A 20,533-nucleotide genomic window follows, 5' to 3' on the forward strand; every position below is an offset into this window, starting at 1 on the left:
GCAAATACTTTTCAAGAAACAAATTGCTTGTTTTTTTTCATTTGGTCGTCCAATTGGCAAATAAGAAAATAAGAAAATCGACTTTTCATATGAAAATACACGCATCTTCATATTTTAAAAAAAAACATCACATCGAAAGATGAACAGTACTAATTAGTTAACACAATCAAGTACGTATTTTTTTATGCTTTTCTTGATATTACGAAAAAAATACAATTAGAAAAAATTACAAACATGTCTACATGACAGTTTTGCAATTATACATGGTCTTTTATTATACGGTGCTAAGACAATTTCTGTTTTATTCAATATGTTCTCCCTCATAGAGGGTGAGCCGATCCCGGAGGTACTGCAATACCGGGTCAACCCGTGGCGGGAGCAGTGCAAGCACTGTATTCCCACCGTATGCCAAAAATCAGTTTAATATTCTGGGGTCCATTTGAACCCGTATCAGATATTAAGCTGATAAGAACAGATACTACACTTTGATCTTAGCCAAAAGGCCGAGAAGCGATAATGTTACAAGGATTACTGCCCAAAATAACCACTGAGGTTCAACACATTTCCGGTGGTGTACGAAGAATACTCATATCACTCAAAACATTCAAGAAATGCTATAAAATATTGAGTTGTTCATTTTTCCAGACGCGACCACTTGATGCTTATAAAGTTCATTTTCATTTGTTTTATTATGCTCATACTGTATTAAGGGAGATACAATTTACGCTGAAGGCGTTGCAAATTTTACTCTCGTTATCACACTAGGTCCTTTTTTTTCAGAATATGGCTTTGCCACGCCACCTGACGACAAAAGCTCTGAACGATAATTAATCATGATTAAATAACAATAACTAAAAGAATGCAATACGATCATAAAGTCATGACACATCCTCAAATTGACCAACCTCACTTTCACAATTTATTTTGCCATACAAGCAGATGATTTAAGGACACGAATACCTGGAATTATTATTAAGATTTATCTCTTTAGATTTTCAAGAATTTAAATTTGTTTTATCATCTCAACCACTCTGAACACGCTAGTTTCCTTCCGCTATTTCACATGGATTTAACGGAAACGGTCCTCAATGACTGTGTTTGATGCTGTCGAGACAGCTACACTCACAGCCTGTTTCACGCTCAGAAACCAGCGTCTTAACTCGTCATCGTGGGTTGAAAGGAGACAAGTTTCTGGTGGGAAACAAGTCAAGATATACTACAGAAATGATCCTGTGAAGTATGATCTTAAATGCAATGTTATTTTGCAGAACTCTAAATAAGGTTTGTACGATCAATGAGCTTTGGCGTAAATTACAGTGCATAGATCGATATTTCGGAATATTAAATTGAGATTTGCAATACTTGACGCACACAGTACATACATTGTCAGGTCTTGCATTTTGTTCATTTATTGAAACACCGAGAAGCTCTTTAATAGTTATAGAACAAGTGACGAGACCAATTTTGGACACAATAAAGAATCCGCGTGCTCATCAAATCAATTTATTACAGTAATGTATTATCGATTGAGAGCCCATTTATCAGCTGGGTGTTTGGCGTGCACCTATAATCCTGCTTCGGGGAGGCTTGGTAGAGTGGATGGCTTGAGTTTAGGAGCCCTGTTTCGTGATACCGCATGTTGATCAGGTGCCCGCACTAAGCTTGACATCAGCATGGATCTGCTAGAGGAATCTAGTAGGTGCAGGTTAGCTAAGGAGGAGCGTAGTGGGTCAGGAGGGAAACCTAGCAGCCAAAAGTTCCCGTGTTCGGCAGTAGTGGGATCGTGCCAGTGAGTGGGCGTCATGCAACAGCCTCAACAAAATAGCCAAACCTCTATCTTTTTTTTTGTCGTTAAAACTACCGAGATCAAACAAACATGCGTTCTACAATATATGGTATCATTAATCAAAGTCCCAGCAATACCCTTTTCAACTAATACCTAAAGAATACATTATATTCCATGTCTCATCTAACTTGGGGAGCAAAAATAAAATTACACCATGCCAACAGCATCCCGTATTCCCAAGCGGTCACCCATCCAAGTACTAACGGGACCCGACATAGCTTAACTTCCGGGAGCTGACGAGACCGGGTGAGTTCTATGTGGTATGGCCGTTGACATCAATTCAGTCGCCATTACCCGACCATATTCGCCTCTAAATCTAGTTCTAATGCTTGCTTACTTTCTGTTCGAAATACACACCAACCTTAGCCAAACAAACGAGGACATATAAGTACATTTGTCAATGGACAACCGAATATAAAATTTGATAATATTTCCAAACGCCACTATTTTTGGCTAACTGTCATTTTTAATTTTCTCGTTCCGGGGATGTCCGATCAATGAGCCAACAATCCAAGTGTCATAAGGCTAACGATTGCTTCCCTTACTTAGCTTGCGTTGCATAAGGATCTCAGAGTCAGAGAGATTAGATAGAGCTGCCCGAAGAAACCACCAACGTACAAGCCTCTCGGCTGTGCCGTGCGCTTCGCGCTTTACTTAGCTTGCGTTGCATAAGGATCTCAGAGCCAGAGAGATTAGATAGAGCTGCCCGAAGAAACCACCAACGTACAAGCCTCTCGGCTGTGCCGTGCGCTTCGCGCACGGCGTTTCAAATATCTTTCAGCAACAAAGAGGTTGGAGGACGTCTAGTAGCCTCTCGGCTGTGCCGTGCGCTTCGCGCACGGCGTTTCAAATATCTTTCAGCAACAAAGAGGTTGGAGGACGTCTAGTAGGCAATATCCAGTAAAAAATACGTTCCTTCCATTTTCAACTAATGCCAAAATAATACATTGTAGTCCATGTAGTATCACCCATCTTGGGAAGCACTTCAATTCAATTGGATTCACAAAAATAAAATAATTCCATGCCAACAGCATCCCGTATTCCCAAGCGGTCACCCATCCAAGTACTAACGGGACCCGACATAGCTTAACTTCCGGGAGCTGACGAGACCGGGTGAGTTCTATGTGGTATGGCCGTTGACATTAAACTAGACGCAATTACCCGACCATATTCGCCTCTAATCTATTACTTGTGCTTGAGATTTATCTTTTTGAAATACACACTAATCTTACCAAAACCACCGAAAAACTATCAGTTTGTCATTTTACAAATGTTGTCAGTATGTAGTAGTAGAATATCTTTGTTTCCGCATACAGACGTTTTTAATTTTTCATTTATTCAAAGTGCCCAATCAGAAGACCGGGCGTTAAAAAAATAAGTCATATAGACTCATCAATGCTCCTAACCACGGAAATCTTTAGTAAAAGGCGAAAGATTTATCCGGGTATTGATTAGAAACCAGAGTAAATAACAGTGGTATGCCTTGTATTTATATTCATTTCAAAATTTTGAAGTGCGCTTGTAAGGTTTTTTTTCGAAACATGCGTTTACATATCAAAATCCTTGTGCAATTCTTTATCAATGGGTACAGTTATTTTAAAGTAAATATCATGTATAAAGCTCGTTAACATGTTTTTGAACGAAACAGTTGTGCGCAGTGTTATTTTTGAAAAAAATGAACGATCTTTATGGTACAAGCCCAACACGTAGGTGGTGGGATCAGATGTTTACCCCGACATTCACCCTACAGCGGTTAACAATTTATTGAACTTCCCCTTTAAACATGGTGGAATCTTTTCACCTTGTCATTTGGAATCACCTTTTCAAATATTTTCCCCGTGTTCACAATGTTCCAACTGACTGATATTAATGGCCTTCAGCGAACGAATTAATCAGCCTTGTCTGACGTGCAATACCAACTAAATGGAAACAAAAATCACTTATACGATTTCACTTTCACCGTTTAATGTTATAAACACACTATGCAACACTCCAATTTTTCTAACTGACTGTAATTTTTTTTTTCTTGTACGCTGAAATGCTCCTGATGGAGCTATCAAAAATTGCCGACGACAAAGATTATTTCACTTCATCGTGGCGGGGTATTGGTTAAAGTTTTCAACTAGCAATAATCACACCTCGGGAGACCCTCATTGGTTATGATATTGCCACTGCGCAAAGCTAAATTATAATCAGAAAAGCAAGTCTACTTAAGCATTTGCTGAATTCGTTCTGCTTGGACGTGTTGGACCAACAATTTCGTTCAGAAATATTCATTTAGATTACCCTAGGCAAATTTTAATTTCCATCTCCCATTGGACTAATACCAACAGGGGACAGTTCATTACATACATGAAATAATTTTTGTCTTAATATCGGGTCAAATACTTGAAATTCTGTAAATGTGTATTTTTCTTCCATACATTTCAACAACTTCCTGCACACACAAAAAAAGGGAGGGGGAATTTCAGGTTTTCATTCCAAATTGTTTTTCACATTATGAACTATTGAAGTGAGCGAGCATTACTTTCCAACCAAACAAAATTTATAGTTAATCTGCGTGTTGACGTGAAAAATCAGTTTTCAGTGCCGTGACCAGGATTCGAACCTGGGTTACTACGGATTCATATCTAGTAGGTACCACAACGTAGGGTCCTAACCACTAGACGATCACGGCCAATCCATTGGCCATGATGATTTATATTAAAGTAGCTAAACATGAATTTCATTACTTTGTTGTTTCTTCCCAGAAAGAAAATCTGATGCTTCGCGTATTCCCAAGCGGTCAACCCTACCGTTTACTAACGGGACCAGATTTAGTTCAACTTCCGGCAGATGACAAGAATTTTTCTTACATTTATAGTGTGTTCAGGGAACGGCGCGAACGCAGTCCCCCACTACCAAAAATTGTACTCCCGAGTTAATCACATTTGGATTAATCGCAAGGGTCAGCCCATCCTTAGTGCAATGGAAAGGCCTCGCCCTGGAGGAACCACCTTGGTGATCATGGTTGCCTCTGAGCCAGGTAAGTATGATTGTGGATGCTTTTTCACTTTGTTTAATACTTTGTATACAGCAGAACAATATTGACAAAGAGTGTTCAAGTATTTGACTGACGTTTAGAGAATACCACCCACTTTCTTTCATCGACTTGAATTACGAACTCGAGCAAAATATAGTAAATAAAGCTCAGTATTTATTTCATGGTCTTGATCTTTGCAAATACTTTTCAAGAAACAAATTGCTTGTTTTTTTTCATTTGGTCGTCCAATTGGCAAATAAGAAAATAAGAAAATCGACTTTTCATATGAAAATACACGCATCTTCATATTTTAAAAAAAAACATCACATCGAAAGATGAACAGTACTAATTAGTTAACACAATCAAGTACGTATTTTTTTATGCTTTTCTTGATATTACGAAAAAAATACAATTAGAAAAAATTACAAACATGTCTACATGACAGTTTTGCAATTATACATGGTCTTTTATTATACGGTGCTAAGACAATTTCTGTTTTATTCAATATGTTCTCCCTCATAGAGGGTGAGCCGATCCCGGAGGTACTGCAATACCGGGTCAACCCGTGGCGGGAGCAGTGCAAGCACTGTATTCCCACCGTATGCCAAAAATCAGTTTAATATTCTGGGGTCCATTTGAACCCGTATCAGATATTAAGCTGATAAGAACAGATACTACACTTTGATCTTAGCCAAAAAGCCGAGAAGCGATAATGTTACAAGGATTACTGCCCAAAATAACCACTGAGGTTCAACACATTTCCGGTGGTGTACGAAGAATACTCATATCACTCAAAACATTCAAGAAATGCTATAAAATATTGAGTTGTTCATTTTTCCAGACGCGACCACTTGATGCTTATAAAGTTCATTTTCATTTGTTTTATTATGCTCATACTGTATTAAGGGAGATACAATTTACGCTGAAGGCGTTGCAAATTTTACTCTCGTTATCACACTAGGTCCTTTTTTTTCAGAATATGGCTTTGCCACGCCACCTGACGACAAAAGCTCTGAACGATAATTAATCATGATTAAATAACAATAACTAAAAGAATGCAATACGATCATAAAGTCATGACACATCCTCAAATTGACCAACCTCACTTTCACAATTTATTTTGCCATACAAGCAGATGATTTAAGGACACGAATACCTGGAATTATTATTAAGATTTATCTCTTTAGATTTTCAAGAATTTAAATTTGTTTTATCATCTCAACCACTCTGAACACGCTAGTTTCCTTCCGCTATTTCACATGGATTTAACGGAAACGGTCCTCAATGACTGTGTTTGATGCTGTCGAGACAGCTACACTCACAGCCTGTTTCACGCTCAGAAACCAGCGTCTTAACTCGTCATCGTGGGTTGAAAGGAGACAAGTTTCTGGTGGGAAACAAGTCAAGATATACTACAGAAATGATCCTGTGAAGTATGATCTTAAATGCAATGTTATTTTGCAGAACTCTAAATAAGGTTTGTACGATCAATGAGCTTTGGCGTAAATTACAGTGCATAGATCGATATTTCGGAATATTAAATTGAGATTTGCAATACTTGACGCACACAGTACATACATTGTCAGGTCTTGCATTTTGTTCATTTATTGAAACACCGAGAAGCTCTTTAATAGTTATAGAACAAGTGACGAGACCAATTTTGGACACAATAAAGAATCCGCGTGCTCATCAAATCAATTTATTACAGTAATGTATTATCGATTGAGAGCCCATTTATCAGCTGGGTGTTTGGCGTGCACCTATAATCCTGCTTCGGGGAGGCTTGGTAGAGTGGATGGCTTGAGTTTAGGAGCCCTGTTTCGTGATACCGCATGTTGATCAGGTGCCCGCACTAAGCTTGACATCAGCATGGATCTGCTAGAGGAATCTAGTAGGTGCAGGTTAGCTAAGGAGGAGCGTAGTGGGTCAGGAGGGAAACCTAGCAGCCAAAAGTTCCCGTGTTCGGCAGTAGTGGGATCGTGCCAGTGAGTGGGCGTCATGCAACAGCCTCAACAAAATAGCCAAACCTCTATCTTTTTTTTTGTCGTTAAAACTACCGAGATCAAACAAACATGCGTTCTACAATATATGGTATCATTAATCAAAGTCCCAGCAATACCCTTTTCAACTAATACCTAAAGAATACATTATATTCCATGTCTCATCTAACTTGGGGAGCAAAAATAAAATTACACCATGCCAACAGCATCCCGTATTCCCAAGCGGTCACCCATCCAAGTACTAACGGGACCCGACATAGCTTAACTTCCGGGAGCTGACGAGACCGGGTGAGTTCTATGTGGTATGGCCGTTGACATCAATTCAGTCGCCATTACCCGACCATATTCGCCTCTAAATCTAGTTCTAATGCTTGCTTACTTTCTGTTCGAAATACACACCAACCTTAGCCAAACAAACGAGGACATATAAGTACATTTGTCAATGGACAACCGAATATAAAATTTGATAATATTTCCAAACGCCACTATTTTTGGCTAACTGTCATTTTTAATTTTCTCGTTCCGGGGATGTCCGATCAATGAGCCAACAATCCAAGTGTCATAAGGCTAACGATTGCTTCCCTTACTTAGCTTGCGTTGCATAAGGATCTCAGAGTCAGAGAGATTAGATAGAGCTGCCCGAAGAAACCACCAACGTACAAGCCTCTCGGCTGTGCCGTGCGCTTCGCGCTTTACTTAGCTTGCGTTGCATAAGGATCTCAGAGCCAGAGAGATTAGATAGAGCTGCCCGAAGAAACCACCAACGTACAAGCCTCTCGGCTGTGCCGTGCGCTTCGCGCACGGCGTTTCAAATATCTTTCAGCAACAAAGAGGTTGGAGGACGTCTAGTAGCCTCTCGGCTGTGCCGTGCGCTTCGCGCACGGCGTTTCAAATATCTTTCAGCAACAAAGAGGTTGGAGGACGTCTAGTAGGCAATATCCAGTAAAAAATACGTTCCTTCCATTTTCAACTAATGCCAAAATAATACATTGTAGTCCATGTAGTATCACCCATCTTGGGAAGCACTTCAATTCAATTGGATTCACAAAAATAAAATAATTCCATGCCAACAGCATCCCGTATTCCCAAGCGGTCACCCATCCAAGTACTAACGGGACCCGACATAGCTTAACTTCCGGGAGCTGACGAGACCGGGTGAGTTCTATGTGGTATGGCCGTTGACATTAAACTAGACGCAATTACCCGACCATATTCGCCTCTAATCTATTACTTGTGCTTGAGATTTATCTTTTTGAAATACACACTAATCTTACCAAAACCACCGAAAAACTATCAGTTTGTCATTTTACAAATGTTGTCAGTATGTAGTAGTAGAATATCTTTGTTTCCGCATACAGACGTTTTTAATTTTTCATTTATTCAAAGTGCCCAATCAGAAGACCGGGCGTTAAAAAAATAAGTCATATAGACTCATCAATGCTCCTAACCACGGAAATCTTTAGTAAAAGGCGAAAGATTTATCCGGGTATTGATTAGAAACCAGAGTAAATAACAGTGGTATGCCTTGTATTTATATTCATTTCAAAATTTTGAAGTGCGCTTGTAAGGTTTTTTTTCGAAACATGCGTTTACATATCAAAATCCTTGTGCAATTCTTTATCAATGGGTACAGTTATTTTAAAGTAAATATCATGTATAAAGCTCGTTAACATGTTTTTGAACGAAACAGTTGTGCGCAGTGTTATTTTTGAAAAAAATGAACGATCTTTATGGTACAAGCCCAACACGTAGGTGGTGGGATCAGATGTTTACCCCGACATTCACCCTACAGCGGTTAACAATTTATTGAACTTCCCCTTTAAACATGGTGGAATCTTTTCACCTTGTCATTTGGAATCACCTTTTCAAATATTTTCCCCGTGTTCACAATGTTCCAACTGACTGATATTAATGGCCTTCAGCGAACGAATTAATCAGCCTTGTCTGACGTGCAATACCAACTAAATGGAAACAAAAATCACTTATACGATTTCACTTTCACCGTTTAATGTTATAAACACACTATGCAACACTCCAATTTTTCTAACTGACTGTAATTTTTTTTTTCTTGTACGCTGAAATGCTCCTGATGGAGCTATCAAAAATTGCCGACGACAAAGATTATTTCACTTCATCGTGGCGGGGTATTGGTTAAAGTTTTCAACTAGCAATAATCACACCTCGGGAGACCCTCATTGGTTATGATATTGCCACTGCGCAAAGCTAAATTATAATCAGAAAAGCAAGTCTACTTAAGCATTTGCTGAATTCGTTCTGCTTGGACGTGTTGGACCAACAATTTCGTTCAGAAATATTCATTTAGATTACCCTAGGCAAATTTTAATTTCCATCTCCCATTGGACTAATACCAACAGGGGACAGTTCATTACATACATGAAATAATTTTTGTCTTAATATCGGGTCAAATACTTGAAATTCTGTAAATGTGTATTTTTCTTCCATACATTTCAACAACTTCCTGCACACACAAAAAAAGGGAGGGGGAATTTCAGGTTTTCATTCCAAATTGTTTTTCACATTATGAACTATTGAAGTGAGCGAGCATTACTTTCCAACCAAACAAAATTTATAGTTAATCTGCGTGTTGACGTGAAAAATCAGTTTTCAGTGCCGTGACCAGGATTCGAACCTGGGTTACTACGGATTCATATCTAGTAGGTACCACAACGTAGGGTCCTAACCACTAGACGATCACGGCCAATCCATTGGCCATGATGATTTATATTAAAGTAGCTAAACATGAATTTCATTACTTTGTTGTTTCTTCCCAGAAAGAAAATCTGATGCTTCGCGTATTCCCAAGCGGTCAACCCTACCGTTTACTAACGGGACCAGATTTAGTTCAACTTCCGGCAGATGACAAGAATTTTTCTTACATTTATAGTGTGTTCAGGGAACGGCGCGAACGCAGTCCCCCACTACCAAAAATTGTACTCCCGAGTTAATCACATTTGGATTAATCGCAAGGGTCAGCCCATCCTTAGTGCAATGGAAAGGCCTCGCCCTGGAGGAACCACCTTGGTGATCATGGTTGCCTCTGAGCCAGGTAAGTATGATTGTGGATGCTTTTTCACTTTGTTTAATACTTTGTATACAGCAGAACAATATTGACAAAGAGTGTTCAAGTATTTGACTGACGTTTAGAGAATACCACCCACTTTCTTTCATCGACTTGAATTACGAACTCGAGCAAAATATAGTAAATAAAGCTCAGTATTTATTTCATGGTCTTGATCTTTGCAAATACTTTTCAAGAAACAAATTGCTTGTTTTTTTTCATTTGGTCGTCCAATTGGCAAATAAGAAAATAAGAAAATCGACTTTTCATATGAAAATACACGCATCTTCATATTTTAAAAAAAAACATCACATCGAAAGATGAACAGTACTAATTAGTTAACACAATCAAGTACGTATTTTTTTATGCTTTTCTTGATATTACGAAAAAAATACAATTAGAAAAAATTACAAACATGTCTACATGACAGTTTTGCAATTATACATGGTCTTTTATTATACGGTGCTAAGACAATTTCTGTTTTATTCAATATGTTCTCCCTCATAGAGGGTGAGCCGATCCCGGAGGTACTGCAATACCGGGTCAACCCGTGGCGGGAGCAGTGCAAGCACTGTATTCCCACCGTATGCCAAAAATCAGTTTAATATTCTGGGGTCCATTTGAACCCGTATCAGATATTAAGCTGATAAGAACAGATACTACACTTTGATCTTAGCCAAAAGGCCGAGAAGCGATAATGTTACAAGGATTACTGCCCAAAATAACCACTGAGGTTCAACACATTTCCGGTGGTGTACGAAGAATACTCATATCACTCAAAACATTCAAGAAATGCTATAAAATATTGAGTTGTTCATTTTTCCAGACGCGACCACTTGATGCTTATAAAGTTCATTTTCATTTGTTTTATTATGCTCATACTGTATTAAGGGAGATACAATTTACGCTGAAGGCGTTGCAAATTTTACTCTCGTTATCACACTAGGTCCTTTTTTTTCAGAATATGGCTTTGCCACGCCACCTGACGACAAAAGCTCTGAACGATAATTAATCATGATTAAATAACAATAACTAAAAGAATGCAATACGATCATAAAGTCATGACACATCCTCAAATTGACCAACCTCACTTTCACAATTTATTTTGCCATACAAGCAGATGATTTAAGGACACGAATACCTGGAATTATTATTAAGATTTATCTCTTTAGATTTTCAAGAATTTAAATTTGTTTTATCATCTCAACCACTCTGAACACGCTAGTTTCCTTCCGCTATTTCACATGGATTTAACGGAAACGGTCCTCAATGACTGTGTTTGATGCTGTCGAGACAGCTACACTCACAGCCTGTTTCACGCTCAGAAACCAGCGTCTTAACTCGTCATCGTGGGTTGAAAGGAGACAAGTTTCTGGCAACACGGAACTGGTGAGCTAGCTCAAACGCTCGTCCTCAAAATGCGCTCTCAGGTTAGTAGGGAAAAACGAGTGCTGCCGCGGTGGCCAATTTGTCGTTCCAGATTTGTTGATTTCGGCGGCCATTTTGTTTTTTCTTAAATAGGCCCGTATATTTTTACTTTATTTTCTTATTAATTATCAATATTTGAGCTTTTTTATGGTGTTTTTCGTGCTTAGCTTTTAAATTAACCCTATGTTTATCTATTTCCAGTCATTTTGTCTTAATATTGTTACCAGATTTCTTTCTCTCTCTTGCCTAGGAACTGTCAAAATGGTTAATTCGTTATTTTAAGATATATTTATCATATTAAGTAACTCAGTTTATTACAGGTGAGATTTCCTTCAGTAACCTGCTTTTTTTCCCATCAAAATACCCCCATTTGTTTGTAAAATATCAATTATGGGGTATGGCTTGGTCAGTTCGCTAAGTTGTTCCTTGCATTTTACATTCTGTCTATAGGTAGTTTGCAGCCATTCAATTTTATTAACCATTATCTATTATTATTTATCCAGGGACCCTTTTTCTGAAGAAATTACCAGTATTATTGGTTATCAGTTGGATTTTCTTCATCGTGAACTATGAAGGCTAGAATGAGAACATGTAAGTTGTTTTTCTTTTATTGGAATAGCTTCCATTGTATTTCAATTAATTTAAATGTGTTCTTTGATAGGTTCCTGTGTCAAGCAACCTCATACAGATTCAGATTCAGTTTTATATTCTTAGTTTAGTTAAAATTTTCCTTCGCTCTGAAGCATAGGGTAAAATGGAGTTTTGTTAATTTGAACTTAAATTTGAATTGTTTTAAGTGGATCTCAATTAATTATTATGTTTTGTTTCATATTTTATTTGTAAACAGTCTAAATTTTGCAAATTCAATTTATTTGAAAATACAATTTAATTTTTTTAATTTGGATACTGTTTAGTACTTTTTGCAGACGCATCTTTCTATACTTGTTTACATTTTTCAGTTCGGCTGTCCCCACTGTCAACTGTTATATGCTGCGTTTTTTAGAGAGATTTTGAGAGAGATGGTAACCTTGATTTTTTTATTCTTTGTGTATCTTATTCCAAAACTACTTTATTATTCTACTTTGATTGTTTTAGAAAGTTTTTATCGGTGGCCAGATATCCATGATCAACCAGCTGATTCATTTGATTTTGAACCAGATTTAAACCAAACTGTACCCCGTAAGAGCAGTTTTTAAATGTTTGTAGTATTATCATATTAATTTCTTTTCGTGTCCCTAGAATTCCTGCAAAGTGCTCCTGAAAGTTTTTCTCTCTTAGAACAAAAGACTGGACTAATTTCTGTGGCTAAAAGTAAGAATCGTAAAAGAAATGGTAAATCTAATATTTTTCCTATCTTCTTCTAAATCATTTTTGGTCTACTTTTATATTTTTCAGAATGTTTTTCTCAGTTTTCAGAGACTTGTGGTCAAGCTGTGGATTTGTTTCATGTTTCACACGATGCTTGGTTCACAATGGCAAGAATCAAGTTGAAATGTTTGAAGGCTTTATGGAAAAAAAGAATTGGTTATGAATTTATTATACTTTAATTTGATATTTTAAACTAAATTTGACAAAATTGTAAGTTAAATACCTTCAAAACTGTTTTAGGAAAAGTTGTTTGAAATAGTTCTTTTAATTGAATGAAATAAGTTGAAGAAAAATATTACAGTTTATTATCCATTTCTGAAATGTCGTTAGTTTTTATGTTACATACAATATTAGTTTCGGTTAACATTTGTAGTTTATTGATATCGTATCGATAATCGATTGTTTATTGTACAGACGAAGTTAAAGCCAGTGTCACAATTTTGCTTTCCTCGTGGACAAATTTGTTCTTTAAAAAATTCCTTTCTTTAAATTGAGTGTTTTTATAACAAAATATGGATGAAAATGAAGATGATATGTCAGAAAGTAATGAAGATTCAAATGTGGGAAGTAATGAAAAACCCATGCACTTATGCTTGGGTGCTTTTACTGATAGACAGATACCTACCATCAGAGGCCCTTTTTCTGCAGCTTCAACCAAAAGGAAAATAAAAAAGATGCGGGATTTGGTAAGTTTTGACTTTAATAACAAGCGTTTTACACCGTTACGTTCTCTGATCATTAAAATTATGAATTTCTTTAGGCTGAAGAACTCAGCATTCATGCGAAAGTTCAAACCATCTTATGCTATGTAGCACCGAACAAAAAAATTCCAACCAGATTTTTAGAATCTTTTGGAGAACATGCTGATGGGTTCTTGTATTCCACAAAGCTGTGAGAAAAAGTTTACTCGACATTAGATACAGCTACTAAAACATGGATTGGTAAATTGAACCTTTCAAGACTTAAATTAAAACTCGTTTAACCACATATTTTTTTTTCTTTATGTAGGACCTTATTCTGGGAAAAAACCTGAAAAGAAACATGTTACTAAGAAAACCATGGATTCAGTCATTGATGAAAATGACAAAAATACAACAGAAATTGCAAGAAATGAAGTTGCAATTGCTGTAAAAAAGGCAGCTACAGTGAAAAGGCTGAAATTGCTGGAAGAACAGTAAGAATTTATTCAATGAAAAACTATTGCTTTCATTATATTATTATCTTTCTACAGGAGAAAAAAGAAGAATGAGAAGTTAGCATCTGTGAAACCCAAAAAGCCGGTGAACAAAAAATCAAATCCAATTCAAGGTCCAGTTACTTGTTCTCCCCCTCCAAATTTGATTGCGAAAAGCTCTGCATGTTTACCATCAGCACCAAATAATGTCACATCATCCCAGTCTTACACCCCACAGAAAATTTGTTCGTCCAATCTTTCAGTCAGTTTAGTAAAGGACCGAATCAATGAAGATCCCATTCACGGACAAGATTCAATTTGTGAAACGCCTATTACTAAAATCACAACTTCCGAAGAAATTTCCCTTGTCTCCATAGTAACTGACGATGAAAATTTGGCAAACGATAACCCACTATCTTTGTTAGAAAACCCTCTAGACATATTTGAATTTTCTGAGGATGAAGCAATGGCACTTGACTCTCTAAGTCAACCGAAAATTGTTTCCCCAGTGAGATCTACGAATTCCCTCGTGCCTTCTTTAAAGGCAAATACGCACTCAAATATCAACTGTGATATTTCTACCAAATTTTCATTTCCTGCTAAGAGTTTACTCAAGTCAGTTGAGAAAACGAAGGATTCGCCTAGCGAGACACGTCGTACCAAACAGAAACCAACTTGCCAATCAGAAAGTTCGGAAGGTATTAATGGAGGTTTACCTTTAGAGAAATCTAGATCTAAAAATAAAGCATTTTCTGCTGTTGCCGCTGCTAGAAAGCGCAAATACCCTGAAAATGGGGAAAATACCAATCAATCTCTTACTACCAGCTGTGCCATACTCTCTCATTGTACATCAGAAAAAGAAACGGAAACTGTTCAAAGTGCACCTGTAAAGAAAAAAATTAAACATACCAGTTGTTCCATACTTTCATACTTATGTACACCAGAAAAAGGAAGGAAAACATCTGTTAATGCACCTTTAAAGAAAAACCAACTACCCAGAGATGACAGCTGCTCTCCTCCATCAAGTACACAGAAAAAGTGAATATTTGTGTCGGATGAATATTGTCGTCATTGCGCAACGTGTTTTTTAAATTAATGTATTGTAATCTTGAAACGAAATAAAATCTTTGTGTCATTTATGGATTCATGTTTACTGTTTTCCTAATTATACTGCATATGTAAAGTACAGTATCATTTATTTTGAAAATTAGTCAAAATTAGTTAACCTGATTGAAGTTTTTTAAAGTAAAAAACAAAGAACTGATTAAGTTAGATTTGAGCAGCACATACACTGTTTTGAATCCATATTCCGATACCGCGTGAAAAGTTGACTTTAAGTGCAATAATGTTATGTTATTAGCGTTAGCCTACATAGAATTATATGCGTGATCGTGATAAAATTGTTTTGTAAGAATTAAAGTGCACGCATATAAAATATACTGTTTTAGAGATCATTATTGAATTTAGTGTAAAAAGTTGAGTACGTAGTGTAAATCTCATCATTTTTATAGGTAGCCTGCGAGAGTTATTCGTTTTCGACCAATTTTTTTGTAGAACCAAAACGAAGCAACTCGCTTACATGATCTAGGCGACCTTTTTTGCGAAAAATTTTTTGACGCAAACGACAAATTCCAGAAAAAAATTATGAAATTAGCACCTTATACTCGAAATTCAACGCTGAATCCAAATTTGAAGTAAAATACCGTCCATTTTCTATGCATCTACCTGTAATACGCCAGGCGATTTTTAACGCTGACGCTTATGCTGTACGCTTCCACGCAAAATAGTGAAAATACTCCCTCTATTCAGCATGATTCTAAAAACATTGTAAAAATAATAGGAATTTACATACATGGATAATGTATAAGACTTTCTTCCAAATATGGTGCGCTAGCATTCATTTCATAATAACGTTTCGATGATCTCCACAAAAAAAATGTATCTGGCGCTTGAACCTCGTCCCCTTTTCTATAAACAATTTTTTCAATTGTGACCGAATGTTGTATTCCAACTAGATTATATTTTACGGGAATCAATAATTGTTAAAATTCATGTTCATTTTTACTTAAAAAATTTCATTAGAAAAAGTAAGAAAGCTTTAGTAGCATTAGTTTATGTTTTTACTCCAGCGCATAAGTGAAAATAACAATAAAACGGAAAAGAGAATTGAGTTTCATAATTTCATTTGTAATTTTACCGAAACGAAAGCTTCCTATAATGAGAGATATTCAGTTATGTTATTTAATTTTGATACACGATACGATGTGTCCGTAATTTTGAAAAGTGTAATGTGAGATAGTGCTTTACGCACAACATTTGAATTTGTTAATATACCTGTTCGTACATTATGGTTTGATGGTTCCTTCATTTATCTTAACATTATTCATCTTCCGCAATTCACATTTTCTTAGAAATACATTTCATCAACATTAAAAAGTTTGCTTTTATTCTTATAGCAAATAAGCAATATTTTAAATAATGCGCAAAACTTAAAATTTGACAATAAACCTGGTAATATGCTACATTATTATTTCATGGCTTCTACGTTTACTTCTCCTTGCGTGTATTCGTTGATGACCGCAAAAATTTTTCTTGCGTATATTCGTTGATGACCGCAAAAAATGTACTATAAATTCACATTAGAAAGAAGATATCTTATAACCAATTTTTGAATAGGTAGGCTTTAAATTTGTCTTTTCAAACTATTAATAATACTGTGAAAGATTGTTCAATCAAAACACGAATCATCTCATGTATTTAAAATTCATCGTCGGAGGAACATTCAATTTCATCACATAAATCATCTTTGTCAATACCATCACCATCAGCAATATAATCATCCATACAATCATCTTCGAAAACCAAATCATCATCATCTAAATTTTCTTCATAAAAGTATTGTTTTAAGGCGAGCGAGTCTGACAATAACATTTCGAGACGTTTCACTTCTTGCATTTTGATGACTATTTCAGATTGTTGAAATACAGAAATATTCATTGGGCAGTTCCTTACAGAGAAAGAGAATTCATCCGTCGAGTTGTAGTTTCTTATTTCATGTTGCATCGACAAAATATCTTCACTGATTGTTGTGATGAATTGTGACATTTCTAGTTTGCATTGAAGAATCTGTTCTGTGTTTCGTTTGTACAGCATCCAACAATCAACTAATTTGAAGTTATCCTTGAACGAAACTAAAATGAAGAAGTTATAGCAACTTATTTTTTATCGCATTTGAATTAAATTACCGTTTTGGTTAGAATCCCACGGAAAAACGCCATCCAAGAAATTTTGCTCGGTCACCATAACGTTAGCCAGGTCGTTTATGTCGTTCATTACTGTAACAGCTTTCGCTTTTAATAAAGTTTGCTTTCGTCTAAGTTTAGTTCGCCATTTGCAAGAAACTAGAAAAACAAAAAGGGTAATTAGTATACAATTACTTACATTTCACCTTAAGGACCTTATTACCTGCCACACTCGAAATTCTGTCGTGCAAAGTTACGTGTTGGAAGTGAATTCGTTCCAGTTCACTTTTTAACTCCGATAGGTAATCCCACTTTAATTTGACGATCTTCTCTTTCTCTAAATTCAAAGAAGTTTTAGAAACGAAGAAAATAAGTGTTATATACTTCAGACTTTTCAGTTACCTCGTGCAACACGGGCCTCTTCTTCCAACGAAGCTTGAATTACAGGTAATTCAGACAATTTCATTTTTTTCGCTGATAGTAATTTGTTCAGTCTTTCATGATAAAACTGAACTCTATATATAGCCTAAAGATGTTAAGTGTTAATTTACGAATATTAAATCGATAACATTACTAGTTGTTATACAATCAGCATTCGTCTAGTGAGAGTACGAGCCATTCCTTTTTCTTTTCTGCCGTTCCAATAAAACATTGCTCCGGTTAAAAAATCTCGTCTGTCTGATTAATAATTCGAACTGTCATATATAAATAATGAAAACAATAAAAACCACTCCATACTTGCTGCTCCCATTGTTTTTGTTGAATTACTATAGCTTGAAAAAGTAGAAAATACTTGTTCCTGTTCTTCTCCTAAAGTTCCAGCTGATCCATCTCTCCAATGACCAAAATGTAGGATCTGTAACGACAAACGAAATAATTAATATAAAATTATCTTTTTCTAATAAATTTCAATACTTGGCATGGCCAGCTATGCGCTTGGCCGTGTAGCCGAGAGAGGAAAGGGACCATATCAGAAGTAAGATATGAGTAGGCCTCTGATAGCTCTCCCATCTTGATCGCGAATGGCCAGTATTGACACACGACGTCGTTGACAAAAAATTTTGGTCCAAAAAAAACGGTGTTTGCAGATTCATCTTCAGTGTTCTTTTCGGTTTCAGTAATATTTAAATTCTTATGCTGTTTTTGGTTTTTCAGTGAGTGCACTTTAACATGAGATGCAAAGGTATGACGGAAGGTTTCCCCTTCGTGCATGTCAATTGAGCACTGAATTACGCCATGCCCACAGGACGTCATTACGTTGCCGGTTACCTCTAACCCCTTAAATCGTTTCGAAACTTCTCGGGCAGCCTCAAACTGCGAGTTTCCACATTTTTGAGCTCCTATTGTATTTTTCCCCTGAAATCACGTAAATAGAATACAGTATAGAGAAAAAATATAAATATTCTATAGTACCATACTTGCGGTTTATAACTGTTGATTTTTTTGTTTAAGACATCAAAGTCTTCATCCCGCATAATTATGGCATCGCCGTACCATGACCTTTTAACTCGTCTAAAGAGAAAAACGTTTAAAATATTTTTTATAATGATAACACTATAACCTTTTAATTAATACTCATTGAGGCGTCTTCTTTTGATTAACTTGTGATCGCCATCAGGATGGCACGACAATTGAAATGGAGTGCAAGATCTGCATCGCCGTTTCTCCATTTTACAAATTTTGGTATCAACTAAGTGACTGATATATTCATAAGCCTTCACGGCTTTGTTAAAAAGCGGAGTATTTATTGTACCATTCTAGTATTTCAATATGATAAAAATTTAAAAAAATTATCAATAAAAATACATAGATTTTGATTCAGTCTTACCCTTCCTGCCTTGAGTGATTTGGCAGATAATGTTTCAAGAAATTTTTGTTCGGAGGTACCAGGTGTTAAATACTTGAGATGAAACCAAAACTCTGAGAGATCAGAAGAAATAAAAAAATTCGTTCTTTTGGGGTTTCCAGGAAAGTAACCAGACGCAATGTAGTCTTGAATTTCTGCAGGGTAAATTGAATCACAACTTTTACACTGAAATACTGATTCGTACAAATCAAATCTTCCTGTAATGAAAATTATAAATTATTCCTCCACAGATTTATGTAAATTGCAAGTGTTTGGGCGATTACCATCCATAGTGACCACAATACATGGTTTAGATCCCGCTAGGGAGGAAACAGTTCCAGTCTGATTACAATTTTTGCAGGAATTTCGACTAAAAACAGGAACAGCTATTTCTGATAATGTTTTAAATAATATAATTATTAAAAATAAATGTCATCAATCCATAGAATAAATAATACCTTTCTGAAAAACAACTCCACTTTTGGGATCTATAAATTCATGAGACAACAGATGTTTTGATGTGAAATCAATAAAAAAAACTATTCTTTGATGAAAAGGACTATTTAAGTGAGGAACTAAATCACATCGAGCACATAAATGCTTTTTACAGTGATAACACTTAATCAGGATTTCGTGTTTCTCAAAGCAGGATTCACATTCTTTTTTCAAACAGGCTTTTGAACAAACAAATGCAGAGAAGACCTCTTGTTCCATTTCTAACCAAGCTTCATCTAAACATTCTTTGTTTCTTTTCACTGCTCTTTTATCCTTCTTCATTTTGTCAAGACGGTCATTAGCTAATTTCATGATTTCACTAGACAGTCCAGTATTTTGCTCTAAGAGAGAAAAACTTTCAAGAGCACTTTGCAGGAATTCTATGGACACGAAAAGAAATTAATATGATAATACTACAAACATTTAAAAACTGCTCTTACGGGGTACAGTTTGGTTGAAATCTGGTTCAAAATCACATGAATCAGCTGGTTGATCATGGATATCTGGCCACCGATAAAAACTTTCTAAAACAATCAAAGTAGAACAATAAAGTAGTTTTGGAATAAGATATACAAAGAATAAAACAATCAAGTTTACCATCTCTCTTTCGCTTATTCCTACTTTGAGCAACAAGTTCAGAACTTTTCTGTTTAGAACCGTCTCCTGAGTTATCCGCACCACTAGCAAATAGTCCGAAAGATTTCATTCCTTAAATAAAGCAAATTTAACATTTGAAATATTTCATTTGTCTAAAAAACACAAACCTTTTCTTCGACTGTCATTGTACTTCTTAACTCGAGCCTTTTGTTCTTCGCTTCTTAAATCACAACCTTTACGTTCCATATTTCCAATTAAACTAATTCAATAGCTACTCTAGAATTAAAAACATAAAACACTATTAAATTACAAACTAAAATAAAACACGCAATATATTACAGTTGACAGTGGGGACAGCCGAACTGAAAAATGTAAACAGAAAGATGCGTCTGCAAAAAGTACTAAACAGTATCCAAATTAAAAAAATTAAATTGTA

General features: G+C 36.1%; 2 protein-coding genes, 1 long non-coding RNA gene, 17 other non-coding genes and 1 pseudogene across 20 annotated transcripts; 2 read left to right on the forward strand and 19 right to left on the reverse strand.

The window, feature by feature from the left end:
- Positions 1 to 324: 324 nt before the first annotated feature.
- Positions 325 to 515, reverse strand: LOC124322143. The gene has a single exon (XR_006914493.1). It is a non-coding gene; the product is annotated as a U2 spliceosomal RNA (small nuclear RNA).
- A 510-nt stretch (positions 516 to 1,025) lies between these two features.
- LOC124322371 lies at positions 1,026 to 1,247 on the reverse strand. Its single transcript, XR_006914659.1, has one exon. It is a non-coding gene; the product is annotated as a small nucleolar RNA U3 (small nucleolar RNA).
- A 754-nt stretch (positions 1,248 to 2,001) lies between these two features.
- LOC124323033 lies at positions 2,002 to 2,120 on the reverse strand. Its single transcript, XR_006915281.1, has one exon. It is a non-coding gene; the product is annotated as a 5S ribosomal RNA (ribosomal RNA).
- Positions 2,121 to 2,868: 748 nt separating this feature from the next.
- On the reverse strand, positions 2,869 to 2,987 carry LOC124323149. The gene has a single exon (XR_006915392.1). It is a non-coding gene; the product is annotated as a 5S ribosomal RNA (ribosomal RNA).
- Positions 2,988 to 3,190: 203 nt separating this feature from the next.
- LOC124322774 lies at positions 3,191 to 3,313 on the reverse strand. Its single transcript, XR_006915036.1, has one exon. It is a non-coding gene; the product is annotated as a U5 spliceosomal RNA (small nuclear RNA).
- Positions 3,314 to 3,887: 574 nt separating this feature from the next.
- Positions 3,888 to 4,029, reverse strand: LOC124322584. Its single transcript, XR_006914859.1, has one exon. It is a non-coding gene; the product is annotated as a U4 spliceosomal RNA (small nuclear RNA).
- Positions 4,030 to 4,433: 404 nt separating this feature from the next.
- Positions 4,434 to 4,523, reverse strand: Trnah-gug. Its single transcript is given in 2 exon segments — positions 4,434 to 4,468; positions 4,487 to 4,523. It is a non-coding gene; the product is annotated as a tRNA-His (tRNA).
- Positions 4,524 to 4,715: 192 nt separating this feature from the next.
- LOC124321947 lies at positions 4,716 to 4,879 on the reverse strand. Its single transcript, XR_006914309.1, has one exon. It is a non-coding gene; the product is annotated as a U1 spliceosomal RNA (small nuclear RNA).
- Positions 4,880 to 5,388: 509 nt separating this feature from the next.
- Positions 5,389 to 5,579, reverse strand: LOC124322289. The gene has a single exon (XR_006914632.1). It is a non-coding gene; the product is annotated as a U2 spliceosomal RNA (small nuclear RNA).
- Positions 5,580 to 6,089: 510 nt separating this feature from the next.
- LOC124322372 lies at positions 6,090 to 6,311 on the reverse strand. The gene has a single exon (XR_006914660.1). It is a non-coding gene; the product is annotated as a small nucleolar RNA U3 (small nucleolar RNA).
- A 754-nt stretch (positions 6,312 to 7,065) lies between these two features.
- LOC124323267 lies at positions 7,066 to 7,184 on the reverse strand. The gene has a single exon (XR_006915406.1). It is a non-coding gene; the product is annotated as a 5S ribosomal RNA (ribosomal RNA).
- A 748-nt stretch (positions 7,185 to 7,932) lies between these two features.
- On the reverse strand, positions 7,933 to 8,051 carry LOC124321365. Its single transcript, XR_006914252.1, has one exon. It is a non-coding gene; the product is annotated as a 5S ribosomal RNA (ribosomal RNA).
- A 203-nt stretch (positions 8,052 to 8,254) lies between these two features.
- On the reverse strand, positions 8,255 to 8,377 carry LOC124322777. Its single transcript, XR_006915038.1, has one exon. It is a non-coding gene; the product is annotated as a U5 spliceosomal RNA (small nuclear RNA).
- A 574-nt stretch (positions 8,378 to 8,951) lies between these two features.
- On the reverse strand, positions 8,952 to 9,093 carry LOC124322585. The gene has a single exon (XR_006914860.1). It is a non-coding gene; the product is annotated as a U4 spliceosomal RNA (small nuclear RNA).
- A 404-nt stretch (positions 9,094 to 9,497) lies between these two features.
- Trnah-gug lies at positions 9,498 to 9,587 on the reverse strand. The gene is given in 2 exon segments: positions 9,498 to 9,532; positions 9,551 to 9,587. It is a non-coding gene; the product is annotated as a tRNA-His (tRNA).
- Positions 9,588 to 9,779: 192 nt separating this feature from the next.
- On the reverse strand, positions 9,780 to 9,943 carry LOC124321948. The gene has a single exon (XR_006914310.1). It is a non-coding gene; the product is annotated as a U1 spliceosomal RNA (small nuclear RNA).
- A 509-nt stretch (positions 9,944 to 10,452) lies between these two features.
- LOC124322144 lies at positions 10,453 to 10,643 on the reverse strand. Its single transcript, XR_006914494.1, has one exon. It is a non-coding gene; the product is annotated as a U2 spliceosomal RNA (small nuclear RNA).
- Positions 10,644 to 11,153: 510 nt separating this feature from the next.
- LOC124322575 lies at positions 11,154 to 11,350 on the reverse strand (annotated as a pseudogene).
- An 84-nt stretch (positions 11,351 to 11,434) lies between these two features.
- Positions 11,435 to 13,053, forward strand: LOC124328694. Its single transcript, XR_006916431.1, has 5 exons — positions 11,435 to 11,966; positions 12,335 to 12,397; positions 12,471 to 12,554; positions 12,615 to 12,707; positions 12,785 to 13,053. It is a non-coding gene; the product is annotated as an uncharacterized LOC124328694 (long non-coding RNA).
- A 115-nt stretch (positions 13,054 to 13,168) lies between these two features.
- On the forward strand, positions 13,169 to 15,056 carry LOC124327991. The gene is made up of 4 exons (XM_046786925.1): positions 13,169 to 13,429; positions 13,504 to 13,684; positions 13,752 to 13,917; positions 13,975 to 15,056. The coding sequence occupies exons 3-4, from the start codon at positions 13,802 to 13,804 to the stop codon at positions 14,957 to 14,959; spliced, it is 1,101 nt and encodes a 366-aa protein (XP_046642881.1). The 5' UTR covers positions 13,169 to 13,429; positions 13,504 to 13,684; positions 13,752 to 13,801; the 3' UTR covers positions 14,960 to 15,056.
- Positions 15,057 to 16,644: 1,588 nt separating this feature from the next.
- Positions 16,645 to 20,425, reverse strand: LOC124321184. The gene is made up of 15 exons (XM_046784088.1): positions 20,265 to 20,425; positions 20,098 to 20,208; positions 19,941 to 20,024; positions 19,464 to 19,880; positions 19,290 to 19,397; positions 18,988 to 19,223; positions 18,735 to 18,916; positions 18,578 to 18,671; positions 18,075 to 18,515; positions 17,898 to 18,015; positions 17,746 to 17,837; positions 17,562 to 17,685; positions 17,383 to 17,496; positions 17,163 to 17,318; positions 16,645 to 17,108 (listed from the first exon to the last, which is right to left on the reverse strand). The coding sequence occupies exons 1-15, from the start codon at positions 20,341 to 20,343 to the stop codon at positions 16,675 to 16,677; spliced, it is 2,790 nt and encodes a 929-aa protein (XP_046640044.1). The 5' UTR covers positions 20,344 to 20,425; the 3' UTR covers positions 16,645 to 16,674.
- Positions 20,426 to 20,533: the final 108 nt, after the last annotated feature.

This window comes from Daphnia pulicaria, chromosome 1 (assembly GCF_021234035.1).
Source record: "Daphnia pulicaria isolate SC F1-1A chromosome 1, SC_F0-13Bv2, whole genome shotgun sequence".
In the NCBI taxonomy this organism is placed as follows: Eukaryota; Metazoa; Arthropoda; class Branchiopoda; order Diplostraca; family Daphniidae; genus Daphnia; species Daphnia pulicaria.